Below are 16224 nucleotides of genomic sequence, written 5' to 3' on the forward strand. Positions count from 1 at the left end.
CATCATACAATAGACATCCACCACTTTCCCCTCTGATATGCTTGTAAATTATACGAAACATGCACTCAAATATGCAAGGGAAACTGAACTCAGTAACACTGTAAGCTAGTGTGAAGTGTCTGGAATACTGCAGTGAAAGAATCAAGAGAATACCTTGTTGGGTACACGAGAAACTGCAAGTTAAAACACTAGTGACAGTAGCTGGAAACTGCAGAGCTCAGGGAATGTTATGCCTGCATTTGATGACGTCATGACGTAAGTGAGGAGGCTTTCTCTTCAGAGGGTGGTGGGAGGGCTTCCGATGCTACAGCGGGATAAACCCCTATTGCAGCCGAAGCCAGGGAAGGTTTACTTACGAGTAAGTCAGGAGGGGGAAAATAAGGTTTTAAAGACTGGAAGAGAGGAATGTTGGCTGTCCTGTGTGCTTTTGATGGGGGCGGGGGGGGGGGTTAAATACTCTCAGCGTGTGATTTTCTTAGGTATGTTTTAATTCGTTAGTTGCCTCGGCAGCCCTTATGGAGGAAGAAAGGCAGGATCTGATTCTTGTAAGTGAGAATAAATTCTCAGCCGCGGTGCTGGTTGGGAGCCCCATGAGTGATCAGGATGGAAGGAAGCATTCACGGCCATCGGCTCCTTCACATGCCATACATTTTGGCCAGTGCTCACCACCGCCACCTGCCGTTTCCCTGGGGGTTCACTGCCTCCCTCTCTTCCCATTCATCCAGGCAGCCCCTCTGCCCCTTCCACTCTGCTGGCTGCTTGGTTGCTAAATGCAGGGCTTTTTTTGTAGAAAAAGCCCAGCAGGAACTCATTAGCATAATAGGCCACACCCCTGACAGCACAGCTCATTTGCACATTAGGCCGCACCCCCATGTTACCAGAAGTGTGCTCATTCAGCCACACCCACCTTTCCCTTCTTATTCTGTTTACCTTGTTTGTTGTCAAAAGCCAGGGCTTTTTTGTAGCAGGAACTCCTTTGCATGTTAGGCCACACACCCCTAATGTAGCCAATCCTAATGAGCTTCTGCTGTTGGGTGTGGCCTATTATGCTAATAAGTTCCTGCCGGGTGTGGCCAACTTGGGAGCCAGCCGAAACTCGTTCCTCTGCTTTCCTGCCCAAAAATAGCCCTGGCCTAAATGCTTCTGGATGACTGAGGAAATATCTCCACTGGTAAAGGTGTTAGGAGTCATTTTTGCCTGGGCTGTAGTTTGCTTCAGATGCAACCCCTAGGATAGACTGGTCACCAGTCATCGGAGGCCAAGATAAAGGTAATCCCTATTATTTTATATGGGGTGACAAAAAGAATCAAGGCAGTCACAGAATCTCTCGACTTTCCACTTCTTTACTTCCTTAGAAAGCTGCTAAATATAGCACGCTGTGTTGCTGGTGTGGCTTCGTGCACTGAATTTGGTCAGCCATCATCGGAGGAGAGGGCATGGATACCTGCATTTAATTTGAGAGTCTGGTGTAGTGGTTAAGAGCGGGGACTCTAATCTGGAAGAGGTGGGTTTGATTCCCTGCTCCTCCACATGCAGCTGGTGGTGTGACCTTGGGTCAGTCACAAGTTCTTTCAGAGCTGTTCTCTCAAGAGCAGTTCTCGAAAGAGCTCTCTCAGCCCCACCTACCTCACAGGGTGTCTATTGTGGGGAGGGGAAGGGAAAGGAGATTGTAAGCCACTCTGAGACTCCGAATGAAGGGCGGGGTATAAATCCAATCTTCTTTTCTTCTAATTTACAGTTTAATGTTACTGTTCTGCGTCAATGGCTATCTGGCGTATTGAAGGAGGATTCTTATAAATTATCATGGCTTAGGATCATGGACAAGAAATTGTCTGCTATTGGTTTTGCCACTGAATCTACCAAGGCACTGGGGCTCAGGCTGGTGAATTTCATTGATTTTACTCCAGGCAGGGTCGTCCCCTTCCTACTCTCAGATCAAAATCCTAGCCTTTGTGTCTTTTGGGAAATAAACAGAGATTATAAATGGAATTTCAGATTGTTATACTGCTTAGGGCATTGAGTTACAGAGCTTTTATTTGACACAGGAAAGGAAAGGGTAAAAGCTTGTTATTTATTTTAATTTATTTTATTTATTTTTGGGATTTATATCCCGCCCCATCCAATATACAGCTCGGGGCGGCTAACAAACGGCCATGCCGAAGTTAAAATATGCATGCAACCAACAGCATAATAAAAACACTATATCTTGACATAAAATTTGGTGCTTTGATAATTTGCATAAAATCCAAGATGGGCGACGTCCCACACTGGCGGGCAAGTTCTTCACAGCAGGAGCGCCAGGAAGAATGTTTCCCCAGCTCTATTGGGCGACATCTATCCCCACTATGTGGGGTAGATGGTTGGAATATCATTGGTGGAATAGTGGCGGTGGCGGCTCCCCCTCAAAGGCCTGGCGGAAGAGCTCCGTCTTGCAGGCCCTGTGGAACTGCACTAGGTCCCGCAGGGCCCGGATCTCCTCCGGGAGCTCATTCCACCAGGTGGGAGCCGCCACCGAGAACACCCTAGCCCTGGTTTGGGTCAACTTCACTTCCCGGGGGCCTGGAGATACAATATTGAACAATGACATTAATCCTGATCTGCAAACTACAAGGGCAGTCCTTAGGCTTTCTTGAGTCGTGTTGGTGATGCACCTCCATTCTCTTGGTTTCTGCCCTTTTGATATCTTCTGCTCTCCCTCTTCATAGCCACGCGAGTAAGGATATCTTTCCGCAGTCAAAGGCGACCCAAGAGAAAGGGAAGCAGATGGAAGAGCGACCCAGAAGGACCTGGAATTGGCAAGACAGCAAGGAGAGGCCCCCTTCTCCTCCAAGCTGGGAGTGGCGTTGAATTCTGGGAAAGACCTGTGCCAGAGATCTCCAGTGAACATCACCGAAGCTTCCGCCAGTTCTGCTACCACGAGGCCGATGGGCCCAGAAAGGTTTGCAGCCAGCTCCATGGACTTTGCAACCACTGGCTGAAGCCAGAGAGGCATTCCAAGAAGCAGATCCTGGACCTGGTGATCCTGGAGCAGTTCCTGGCCATCCTGCCCCAGGAAATGCAGTGCTGGGTCAGAGGATGTGGGCCAGAGACCAGTTCCCAGGCCGTGGCCCTGGCCGAAGGTTTTCTCCTGAGCCAGGCAGAGGAGAAGAGGCAGGCAGAGCAGGTGAGGGGGTTTCATTCACTTAGTTCAAGCAATGACCTTATTTTAAGGCTTCCCTGCCAAATATTTATAGCTCTAGATAATTCACTAGGCTGGGAAGAAAACCCAACCCTGATTCTTGTAATTGAAGCAGCTCTGCTGGCCAATGCAGGGCTGAGGAATCTGGGAGTGGGACAGGATCCATCTCCTCAACCTGTTCCGTTTTTCTCTTATCTGCCTCTCTTGATGTTGTTTCAGATGTGGGGATCATCCGTGAAGATGGAAGCTAAGTTCTCTGAGGCTGAAGGAGCTCCGTTGGAGGAAGCGCAGAGGGAGGAGGCTCAAGATGCCCTCTCCTGTGGTAAGGGTGCTTCCTGTCCAGGCGGGATCAGGGCACCTAGTCCATTTGTTGGTTAGAAGGTTTGGGATGGGAGAAAAAGGAAAGATTTCTGCGCACAACACAGAGTTCACTTCTGGGACTCAGGGCCAGAGGATGTAGTGATGGCCACTCCCTTGGAGGGGGATTAGACAGATTCCTGGAGGGTAACTCCATTCTCGTTCACATGAATTAAAATATTTCTGTCTCATCCTCCTTCCATCCGAGGGAATCAAGGCAGCTCAAAAAAGGAAAGGTAGACAAATCCAGTTGCCGCTATTAGTCCTGGTGAGTAAATGGAACCTCCATGTTCCGGGGCATCATACCTTTGAAGACCCGTTGCTAGAGGCCAATAGTTAGGCTTCTATGCCCCTATGTAAATGCTCTCTAGGGGCAGCTGGAGGGCCACAGTGACAAACAGGATACTGGACTAGGGAAGCCAGGCTATGTCTTTCCAGTGTCTTCCCACCCATAATTTAAACCCATTATTATGAGTGCTGCCCTCTGCTGCTAGCAGGAACAGCTTCCTTCCTGCCTCTGAGTGACAGCCCTTCAAATACTTCAAGAGAGCAATCATGTCCCCTGTCAACCCCACAAGCTTTGGGAATTGGGCATGAGGTGGGCATGAGGTCAGCTGATGCCTCATCTGACTGAAAATCTAGATGTGACGTCAGGACATCAGCAGACACCCTGGAAGCACACTGATGTTACCATAGAGTTTTCAGATGTGCCAAAGTCACGTCTGGGTTTTTGGACAGATGCGACGGCAACGTGTCCTGCAACGTCATTTCTGGCCCCCTCTTTTTCTCCCACCATTCCAGTCACGAAGGCCTGTGAGGGGGCTCAGCCCAATGGGAGAATGGCATGCCTGCTGAGCCTTTGGTCTGATCTGGCAGGGACTCTCCCATGGATTTACACTCCAGAGTTCACAGGACACATTTCAGTTCTCACAGAAATCTGAAACGTGTCAGCAGCATTTAAGGGCCCCTGAGGCCCATAGGTACCTGGTACTTCTCTTGTGCCTTCTCCACTGTTTAGAAAACTGGTTACAAAATAAGAGAGCCAGTTTGGTGTAGTGGTTAGGAGCGCAGACTCTAATCTGGGAGAACTAGGTTTGAGTCCCCACTCCTCCACATGCAGCCAGCTGGATGACCTTGGGTCAGTCACAAGTTCTTTCAGAGCTGTTCTCTCATGAGCAGTTTTCAAAAGAGCTCTCTCAGCCCCACCTACCTCACAGGGTGTCTGTTGTGGGGAAGGGAAAGGAGATTGTAAGCCACTCTGAGACTCCTTCGGGTAGTGAAGGGTGGGGTATAAATCCAATCTCTTCTTTGTGAGTGTACATATGGCAAGATTTCAGAGCTGCAGGAACATGGGTACGTGAAGCAGCCATCACACAAGCAAATGAAAAAGAAGTCTAGGCTAACACCTTTCCTTCTTCCTTTGTCTCCCTTGCAGGGAGAGCTTCTCTTTTTCCTCTCCCACAGGTTATTAAAAAGTGGTTTAAAATGTGATGATTATATGCAGGGCAAGGTTTCACAACCCTGAGAAGAGGATACACGAAGCTGGATTCAAACAAGGAAACAAACCAGAAAGTTGAGACTAATACCCTCTCTTGCAATTTTCTCTCCCTCACAGACAGTGGAGAGATACTGTCGAGACGTCATCTTTGCAGAGGTGTGGAAACGAATGCTCCAACTCCACTCCAGGTAGAGGAGATGTGTAGAGGAAAGCCTGTCCCCTCCCCCCTTTCTCAGGGGGGCTTTTGCTCCTGCAATCACTGCTAAGGTGTATGAGCAAGAGATGCTCTGAAGGCCACTCCTTTTACCCCTGCCAAGCTCTACAACCCACGGCCTCCCAGAATGCCCCATCTAGTTTACATTCTCTGCCTGGCATGATCTCTGACAAAGGCAGGGGTTATTTCCTGCACGAGCACACAGGAGCGGAGCTCCGGCAGTAAAGAGCCCAGGGGGTGGGCACATGCAACAAGCCCCGCCCCCTGCTCCCAGCAGCCCTCAGTCAGAGCAAGAAGCAGCCAGGTAAGCTGCAGAGCTTCCCCCGGCCCCCCGGTCCAAAGCAATCCAATGGCACCTATAAGACCAAGTTTTATTCAGGTACAAGCTCTCCCTCCTCTGCGAGGACAGATCTGCACATTCCCCCCCCCCCATAGCTAGCAATCCAAAACAGTCCAGTAGAGCCTGAGTGGTGGGTGTTGCCTTCTGACACACTTCCAGTGATGTCAGGGGGTGTGGCATATGCAAATAAATTGTGCTAATGAGTTATGCTAATGAGCTTCTGCACCTCTTTTTCTACGAAATGACCCCTGGACAAAGGAATGTGCTTTTTCTTACAGTGTCCATTTTCCTTTGAAGAGGTGGCCGTGTATTTCACCAAGTCCGAGTGGGCCCTGCTGGATCCGGGCCGAAGAGCTCTCTACAAGGAAGTCATGCTGGAGAACTATGGGAGTGTGGCCTTTCTGGGTAAGGATCTTTCGCATGTTCCGGAGGTGCAAATTGCTGCCATTGGTATGATGCATGAAGCAGAATACTGAGCAGTAATATGTCATTTTGAGGCCTTTAACTATGTTGTCGCCATCTTGTGACTTTGTATAGAACTGAATTTTAATTTTATAGAATGTTTTAATCTTTTAAACTGAGTATTATATGTTGTGAGCCACCCTGAGCCTGTTTGTGGGGTAGGGTGGGATAGAAATAAAATAAATAAAAATAAATACTTCCCCACCACCACCACTGGGGGCCTCCAGGACTTGGGATGGCAGTGAGAGTGGTGTTCATTGTGGCCTAGGAAGAGCAACCCAAGCAGTCTGGCTGGCCCAGGGGCCACTGAAACCGGTGTTGTGGCTATCACCCAAGCCACCTGAGATTTACTGTCATTGGGATGAAGCATGAATCAAAATATTGAATAGCGATACATTGTTTTGACGCCTGTCCCACTACTTGCCCATGGGGTAACTGAGGCCAGTGTTGTCGCCATCACCCTAGCCAGAGAGGGTGTCCTCACCTCTGGTGGGGCTGAGAGGCCCTCAGAAAGACTCTGGAAGGGGCCAGATCATAATTTCTCAGTTGCCAACCTCTACAATGCACCCTTCCCCCTGGATCAGATTATGGCCGTCTGCTCTGTGATCTGGAAGGGATCAATTCCCTTATACTGGTTGGGATTGTGGGCTCTGATCTTCTTGACCATGTTTCCCGCCTTCCAGAAGGATTTTTCTTCTTCCTTGGATTTCTTTCCTTCCCCATACGAGAATGATCTTTTTTTCTCTCTCTGCCAAAGAAGCCAGGAATGTAAGAGAGACTACGGTGGAGATAGACAAAGGCTTTGTATCCAATGAAAGGATGGAGAGTTTCTCAAGAGGATCTCAAGAGAGTATTTCCTTCGCAGATGAGCTGGCTCAGAGTGAGTATCTTCAGGGTTGTATCAAGGGAAGGAGAAAGGAATAGGCATGGAGGGTTTCTGCTTCACTTCTTAGCAACTCTTAGTTTGGTAGTAGAATTATAAAGCCTGCTGGGTAAGGAGGGAGGGAGGGGAGGTGGGCTTTCTGGGGCCTGAAATCTGGGAGACTTGTAAGCTCCTTCTGTAGTGAGAGATCCCCCTCCGGTGTCCAGTCAGAGAATGAGAACGCTTTTAATGGCTCTGTCTTTACAAAATGTTTAGCAACAGAGTTCTCCTGGATTTATTGTATTAAAGGGTAATTTACAACCTTTAATTCTGATACTACAAAAGAATAAAGTGTTGAGTACAGTCCTTTGAGTGTAACTAGAAAATCAGACAGAACACTTGTGGAAACTTTTATTGAGATAAAAAGTTATTTTCTTTAATGAGCTTGACAAAATGATATACAAGCACAAAAAAGTTAACCCTGCAATTACTATGAAAATAAATGCAAATATTATCAAAGTTCCTAGCATCGCTTTTTAGCAAGTAATAGTTTTAAAAGCAAATCAGTTTTCAGCTGTTTGTCTCACTGCTTTTTTTTTTTAGCCTAAGTTAACCACCAAGGAATTTTATATTCGAAAAGGAAAGTCAGCCAGATCTTTGAACACTTACATCCAGTGACCAGAGCGGTAAAGGGGCAAGACACATCTTCCTACAAACCTGAAAAGGGCCCCAGTTTTCCAGAAACACCTGAAATCTAAAAGAAATACATTGAGAAGTTTTTTTAAAAGCCAAAAATGGTTAAAAAAAGAGTGCCTGTAGCTTTAAACGGTGGATCCCCTCAGTGTCTATTGTTAGGCAACCACAGTATTCCAGACTGGGTAATGTGAGTAAAAGGCAGGGGGAGGGCCCTTTCTAGGCCTGTTTTGGGCTTTTGAAGGAGGATTCCTTGGGGCCAGGCCTGGCTAGGATTGCCATCTCCAGTTTGGGAAATTCCTGGAGATTTTGTTGTGGAGTCTGAGGAGGGCAGAGTTTGAGGACCGGAGAGGCCTCAGTCAGATATAATGCCATAGAGTCCACCCTCCAGAGCAGCCATTTTCTTCAGGGGGGACCGATCTTGGTCTTCTGGAATTCAGTTGCAATTCTGGGTTACCTCCAGGTCCCACCTGGAGGCTGGCAATCCCTAGGCCTGGCAGCAACCTCTGTGTGACTTGATACCACCTGATACGCATGACTCAACTAGGCCTGACTTCCTGCTACTGTACAACAGCAGCCACCCTAAGAAAGCCAGCGTGGTACAGCAATTAGAGCTTCAGAGTAGGGTCTAGGACCAGTCACATACTTTTAGTCTAACCTACCTCACAGGGTTATTGTGTGGATAGAAAGGAGGAGAGGAGAATAATGTGAGCTGCTTCGGTCTCCACTGTCGAGAAAGGCGGGATATCAATGAAATACATAAGTAAAAGAGCTGAAAATGGGAGGAAGATAAAAGGTAGGTTGGTGAATGGCTGAGGAGAGAATGAGACAGGGAAAGAACACATATTTCTCTATAGATATGCACTCCTGTGACAAGCAACTCTGATTTCTCTGGATGAAAGTCTCAGAAGAATAAGTGTGACAAGTGGGGACCTGCAAGGATTTGTGGGAGACATTTCCTTTCCCCCTCCCCCACAATTTCCTCTTTCCTTTTCCTGAAAGCCCCCATAGCCTCTCTTTTCCTACTTCCTCCTCTCCTTTCTGGGTTGCCAACCACCTGGTGGGGCCTGGAGATCTCCTGGAATCACAGTAGATACCCCAGCGACAGAGATCAGCTCCCCTTTGGGGTTGCCAGCTTCAGGTTGTGAAATTCCTGGAGATTTAGGGGTGGAGCCTTGGGAAGGTGAGGTTTGGGGAGCAAAGTGACCTCAGCAGGGTATAATACTATAGAATCCATCCTCCAAAACATCCCTTTTCTCCAGGGAAACTTCTCTGTCATCTGGACCTCTTTTTTTTTTATTCCGACAGGTGATGTGGAGGAGACAGTTGGGGAATTCCAGGGGTTTTCTCTCAAAGCAGCCAAGAATGAAGGTGCTGAAGGAAACCTCAGTGATGGAGATGGACCACAAAGAGGGGAAGGAAGCTATGCAGAGAAGAGAAGGGATAAGGCCATTACTTGCCAAAAAGGGGATGTATGTGAAATCTCAGTCCAAGACAAAAAAGCAACAAAGAAAAGAAGGAACGCAGGCCTCCATCCTCACCAGAGAATCCACTCCAGGAAAAATGAAAATGAAAGCGTGGCCTTTGGAAAGAGCTTCAGTGAGAGCATGAACGTTATTTCCCAGACACAAATTCCCTCAGGAAAGAAACTCTATAATTGCTTGGAGTGCGGAATGAACTTCTCAGTTCAAACCCAGTACATTATCCATTTGCAAATGCACAGTGAAAAGAAGACTCATCAATGCTTGGAGTGTGGACAGAGCTTTTTTCGTACAGCAGAGCTCCTTAGACATCAAAGAACACATACACGAGAGAAACCTTATAGCCACTTAGATTGTGGCAAGAGTTTCACACAGAAATCACACCTTGTTCAACACAAAAGGATTAATGCAGGGGAGAAGCCATTTATCTGCTCAGAAACTGGAAAGGCATCGTCTGAGAGAAGAAGGGGTAATGCATATTTTCCAAAGCACAGTACAGTGAAGGCAAGTAAATGCTTTCGGTGTGAAAAGAACTTCAAATACAGATCACAGCTCCTTGTGCACCAAAGAATACACACAGGGGAAAAACCTTTTGAATGCTCAGAGTGTGGAAAGAGATTCAGTCGGAGTGGCACTCTTGAACAGCACCAAAGAATACACACAGGGGAAAAACCTTTTGAATGTTCAGAGTGTGGAAAGAGATTCAATCGGAGTGACACTCTTCAACAGCATCAAAGAATTCACAGAGGGGAGAAACCTTTTGAATGCTTACAGTGTGGAAAGAGATTCAGTCAACTTGGCACTCTTCAACAGCATCAAATAATCCACACAGGAGAAAAACCTTTTGAGTGCTCAGAGTGTGGAAAGAAGTTCAGTTGGAGTGGCAATCTTCAACAGCATCTAAGAACTCACAAAGGTGAGAAGCCTTTTGAATGCTCAGAGTGCGGAAGGAAATTCAGTCAGATGGGACATCTTCAACAGCATCAAAGAATCCACACAGGAGAGAAACCTTTTGAGTGCTCAGTGTGTGGAAAGAAATTCAATCGGAGTGGCAATCTTCAACAGCATCAAGGAACACACATAAGGGAGAAACCTTTTGAATGCTCAGAGTGTGGAAATAAATTCAATTCAAGTGGCAATCTTCAGTGGCATCAAAGAAGCCACACAGGGAAGAAACCTTTGGAATGCTCAGAGTGTGGAATCAAATTCAGTCAGAGTGGCCATCTTCTTGAACATCTTAGAACTCACTCAGGGGAGAAACCGTTTGAATGCTCAGACTGTGGAAAGAGATTCAGTCAGAGTGGCAATCTTCAACAGCATAAAAGGACTCACACAGGGGAGAAACCTTTTGAATGCTCAGAGTGTGGAAAGAGATTCCGTGAGAGTTCTACTCTTCAGCGGCATCTAAGAACTCACACAAAAGAAAAGCCTTTTGAATGCTTAGAGTGTGGAAAGAAATTCAGTCGTAGTTGCACTCTTCAGCAGCATCAAAGAACCCACACAGGGGAGAAACCTTTTGAATGCTCAGAGTGTGGAAAGAAATTCAGTTTGAGTGGCCGTAGTTGCACTCTTCAGCAGCATCAAAGAACCCACACAGGGGAGAAACCTTTTGAATGCTCAGAGTGTGGAAAGAGATTCAGTCAGAGAGGCACTCTTCAACAACATCAACGAAACCACACAAGGGAGAAACCTTTTGAATGCTCAGAATGCGGGAAAAGATTTAGTCGGAGTTACACTCTTCAGCAGCATCAAAGAACCCACACAGGGGAGAAACCTTATGAATGCTCAGAGTGTGGAAAGAGATTCAGTCAGCATTGCAATCTTCAAAAACATCTAAGAACCCACAGAAGGAGAAATCATCATGTAACTGCTTAGCCTGTGAAAAGAGCTTTTCTCTTATTATATACTTTAAAAAAAAACTGCTGACCATAGAAATGACTCTTGTAAAGAATTTGCATCAGCACAGAAACTTTACCCTAACTAGGAAGACATGGTATGGATCCTCAGCTTGTGGAAAGAGATTTAGGTATGACTGAAGACTCAAACAGATCTCTCAGGGAAGAAATGAAGGATATGTTCTGAGGATGGAAGTAGACAGAAGACTCATATCTCGTTAATCATCAAGGAGTCCACACAGGGGAGGAACCTCATCAGTGCATGTCAAGAACTTGAGGTAGAGATCCAACCTTCTTGTTCCTCAGAGAATCCATACATGTGTGAAACTTATGCTATTGTTGGTTCTGATGAGACTCTCGTTTGAACACTGAGGTGTTGGAGGCTCAGAATGTAGTTACACAATGAAGGGCCTTTTTGGTGTTTACCCTCTATCAGGTCCAACTGACATATATCAAACTGGCCGAAATGTATCTCTTCCATATCCTGTAACGAAATAGACAAGTTGGGGGCAGGAGGTATCTACAGTCTCTTTGCAGCTGGCATAATAGTAGTGTGAACAGCTGGCATCCTTAGTTTACAAAAAAGAAAATCTGACAAGGAGTTCTAGGGAGGCATCCCCCAACTATAATCCCTCACCAATCCAACCTGCTGTGAGCTTTTGGAAGGTCTCACCCCTTTAAAACCCAAAGAGTTCTGGCAGTAGGATTAATTTGGATTGAAAGGAAATGGTTGTCTCCCCCAATCCAACAACTCAGTTCAAAGGGTCAGACCCCCCCCAAAAAAATACAGTATTGTGGAAATTAGCCGGTAACCTTGGTGTTGACGGGTGAACACTGTGGGACACGAGTTCCCCAATTCCAGTTGTCCTCCCCACCCACCGCAGATTCACCCAGAGAGAATCAGAAAGGAAAAGTTTTGGGCTCCAAGAGCTGGAAATGACCTGGAGTTAGCCCTGGTCCAGGGCTTACTGCCTACTGCCCACCACTGACTGTTCACGGGGCCCCCTTGAATTCCTTCATTGAGATTGTACCTTTATTGAGCATTTTGAGAAAATTCTTTTTTTATCTAACTACTTTAGTTTGGAAAAGTGTCTGCATCAGGGTTGCTAACAGGCCTAAAGGGAGGAAAACATCCTGTCCCTTTCATGCAGGCTTAGTGTGTGGAAATGGAGAGCTGAAGAGGTAAACCAACATCCCATGAAACCTCCGTTAATGCAACAGCACACTTTTTTCCTCCAAGTAGCTGGCAATCCTAGATTAGATCAAAATTGCTCAGCTATAGGAAACTATGATCTTGATATCCATGTATACATGTTTTTAATGTATGTATGTTATCAGTAATCAATAAAATTTGCGAAAACAAAATACTCAGCTAAGGAAGGATTATAAATTTATTATAGAGTTTATTATTTTTACCAGGTGATTCAGACTTTGTATTTTGCTTTCTGTGCTTTGTGGGGGTGGGTGGGTAATGAATTGTTCTTGTTCTTCAGTCGCACAGTCGAATCAGACTCTCCGCGACCCCGTGGACCACATCACGCCAGGCCCTCCTGTCTTCTGCTGTCCTCCTTGCTTAACCTCATGTTCGTTGCATCAATAACACTGTCTAACCATCTCATCCTTTGCCGTCCCCTTCTTCTTTGACCTTCAGTCTTTCCCAGCATCAGGGTCTTCTCCAGTGAGTGCTCCCTTCCCATTTGGTGGCCAAACTTTGAGCTTCAGCATCTGGCATTCCAGGGAACAGTCAGGGTTGAGTGATGAGGCCAGATGCCATGATCTTAGTTTTTTTGATGTTGAGTTTCAAGCCCACTTTTGCGCTCTCCTCTTTCACTTTCAGCAAGAGGCTGTTGAGGTCCTCTTCACTTTCTGCCATTAGAGTGGCATCGTCTGCATATCTGAGGTTGTTGATCTTTTCCCCGGCAATCTTAATTCCGTTTTGTGATTCATCCAGGCTGGCATTTTTCATGATGTACTCTGCATATAAATTAAATAAGCAGGATGACAATATACATCCTTGTTGTACTCCTTTTCCTATGCTAAACCAATCAGTTGTTCAATATTCAGTTCTAACTGTCGCTTCTTAATCCTTATACAGGCTTCTCAGGAGACATGTGAAGTGGTCTGGTACTCCCATCTCTTTAAGGACTTGCCACAGTTTGTTGTGATCCACACAAGCAAAGGCTTTAGTCAGTGAAGCAGAAGTAGATGTTTTTCTGGTACTCTCTTGTTTTCTCCATAATCCAGCGAATGTTGGCAATTTGATCTCTAGTTCCTCCAGCTCTTTGAAACCCAGCTTGTACTTCTGGCAGTTCTCTATCCATGTACCGCTGAAGCCTAGCTTGTAGGACCTTGCTAGCGTGTGAAATGAGTGCAATTGTGCGATAGTTTGAACATTCCTTGGCATTGCCCTTCTTTGGGACTGGAATGTAAACTGACCTTTTCCAATCCTGTGGCCACTGTTGAATTTTCCAAATTTGCTGGCATATTGAGTGCAACACTTTAACATCATCATCTTGTAAGACTTTGAATAGCTCAGCTGGGATACCATCACTTCTGTTAGCTTTGTTGTTAGTAATGCTTTCTAAGGCCCATTTGACTTTGCATTCCAGGATGTCTGGCTTGAGGTCAGTGATCACACCGTTGTGGTTGTCAAGGACATTTAGATCCTTCTTATATAGTTCTTCTGTGTATCCCTGCCACCTCTTCCTAATCTCTTCAGCTTCTGTTAGGTCCCTACCGTTTTTGTCCTTTATCACGGCCAGCTTGGCATGAAACATTCCCTTGATTTCTCCAGTTTTCTTGAAGAGATCTCTAGTTCTTCCCATTCTATTGTTTTCCTCTATTACTTTGCATTGTTCATTCAGGAAGGCCTCCTTATCTCTCCTTGCTGTTCTCTGGAAATCTGCATTCAGTTGGGTAAATCTTTCCTTTTCTCCTTTGCCGTTCACTTTCCTTCTTTCCTCTGCTATTTCTAAAGCCTCATCAGACAGCCACTTTGCTTTCTTGCATTTCTTTTTCATCGGGATGGTGCTGATTGCTGCCTCCTATACAGTGTCACAAACCTCTGTACATAGTTCTTCAGGCACTGTATCAAACCTAATTCCTTAAACCTATTCTTCCCCTCCACTGTATATTCATAAGGGATGTGATCTAGGTCAAACCTGAATGGCCTAGTGGTTTTCCCAACCTTCTTCAGTTTAAGCCTGAATTTTGCAATGAGTAGCTCATGATCTGAGCCACAGTCAGCTCCAGGTCTTGTTTTTACTGACTGTATAGAGCTTCTCTATCTTTGACTGCAAATGATATAATCAATCTGATTTCGGTGTTGTCGATCTGGTGATGTCCATGTGTGGAATCACCTCTTAAAGGTAAAGGTTCCCCTTGCTCGAAAGCCAGTTGAATTCGACTCTAGGGTTGTGGTGCTCATCTCCGTTTCAAAGCCGACGAGCCAGTGCTGTCCGAAGACATTTCCGTGGTCATGTGGCCGGCATGACTAAACACCAAGGCGCTCGGAACGCTGTTACCTTCCCACCGAAGTGGTCCCTATTTATCTACTTGCAATTTCTTGCTTTCGAACTGCTAGGTTGGCAGGAGCTGGAACTAGAGACGGGAGCTCACCCCATCTTGCGGCACCCGGGTCTTGAACTCCTGAACTACTGACCTTCCACAGCTTGCAGTTCAGTGTCTTAACCACTTGAGCCACCGCAGCTCCATGAAGTGCTGTGTAGGTAAGTACAAAGTGATGCACATGGGGCAAAAAAATCTCTACTTCTGGTATATGCAAATGGAGTCTAAACTGCTGACTAAGAGGGGAAAAGATCTTGGAGTTGTTGTGCATAGTTCAATGAAAATGCCAACTTGGTGTGCAGCAACTATAAAAAAAGGAAAATGCCACTCGCAGCTTTGTAATGCCCTTATATAGATCTATAGTGTGTTTTCATTTGGAGTACTGTATACAGTTCGAGACACCATGTTTTTTCTTTTAAATGATACAGCCAAGCCAGGAAATATCCAGAAGGCAACCAAGTTGATAAAGGGATTGGAGTACCTTTCTTATGAGTCTGGTGTTTTTCAGTTTAGAAGAAAGATGGCTGCATTGGTATGTGATAGAGGTGTATAGATTTATGGATGGGACAGAGAAAGTGGAGGTAGAGAACTTTTTCTGCCTCTCCCATGGTATTAGAAGTTAGGAGCACCAAGTGAAGTTGATGGACAATAGAATCAGGAGGTACAAAAGGAAGTATTTCAGTGATTCAGCAAATTGTGAAGGTCGCTGGATATAACAATGGCTATTAGTTTGACAACTGTAAAATAGGATTAGATAGATTTTTAGTGGATAATGGCTGCTATCTGTAATTACTATGCTGGAGATTACTAGGAAAGGTATTGAAAATGAAATAGCCAATATTGTAATGGCCGTCTGAGTTCTCTGCTGTGGCCTGTCCATCCTGGGTGGCCCTCCACAACATAGCCCACAGCCTCATTGAACCACGCAAGCCTGCTCGCCAAGTCCAGGCAGCAATCCAAGAGAGAGTTTTAATGAGTTGGGCTTAATTAAATGTTTCAAAGGTTAGTGTGGCTTGTCTTTTTAAATTATGTATAAAGTTGTAAGAAATAAATCCTCTTGCAGACGTTTGAGATGGGCACGTTGTGCCATGACTGATCCCCATGACCAGGGGTAATTTCCTGCCGGAGTGTACCGAAACGGTGCTCTGGCAGTAAGGAGCCCAGGGGCGGGCACATGCAGCAAGCCCCGCCCCCAGCTACCAGCAGCCCTCAGTTGGGCCACAAGGAGCAAGAAGCAGCAAGGTAAGTTGGAAGGGCCAGGGAAGGCCTGCAGAGCCCCCCCCCCAACCGCCTGGGGGGATTTAAATGCCTTTCTTTCCCTTCTCCAGTTGGGGAAGGGGCTGCCCGCTGAAGCGGGTGGGCCGGGGAAGGCCTGTTGATACACACACACCCCTGCCTTCCCTTGCCCACCCACCGAAGAGGGCGGGCCAGGAAAAGCCTCTAAAGGAGCAGGGAAGCATTTAAATGCATCCCCATGCCTTCCCCCACCCGCCTACCAAAGCGGGTGGGCCAGGGAAGGCCTGTTGAGACCCCCCTGGCCTTCCCTGGCCCGCCCACTGAAGTGGAGTGGTGGTGGCGGGGGCTTGAGTGGGTGGGGGGTGGGCCGAGGGCGCCTGTGGCCTGGCTGGTGCAAGGGTGGCGGCGGGGGCTTGATTGGGTGGCACTTTCGTGGGAGGT

General features: G+C 46.6%; 1 protein-coding gene across 1 annotated transcript in view; it reads left to right on the forward strand.

Annotated features, from left to right (window-relative positions):
- LOC107122447 (zinc finger protein 721-like) overlaps nt 1-16224 on the forward strand; it is a 46889-nt gene that overhangs the window by 9088 nt on the left and 21577 nt on the right. Inside the window, exons 3-6 of the mRNA XM_015425550.1 lie at nt 3398-3500; nt 6807-6929; nt 8913-9532; nt 9617-10906. Of these exons, the coding sequence (XP_015281036.1) occupies nt 3398-3500; nt 6807-6929; nt 8913-9532; nt 9617-10906 (2136 nt within the window). The remainder of the gene's footprint in view (nt 1-3397; nt 3501-6806; nt 6930-8912; nt 9533-9616; nt 10907-16224) is intronic.

This window comes from Gekko japonicus, unplaced genomic scaffold, assembly GCF_001447785.1.
Source record: "Gekko japonicus isolate JY-2015 unplaced genomic scaffold, Gekko_japonicus_V1.1 scaffold729, whole genome shotgun sequence".
NCBI classification, from domain to species: Eukaryota; Metazoa; Chordata; class Lepidosauria; order Squamata; family Gekkonidae; genus Gekko; species Gekko japonicus.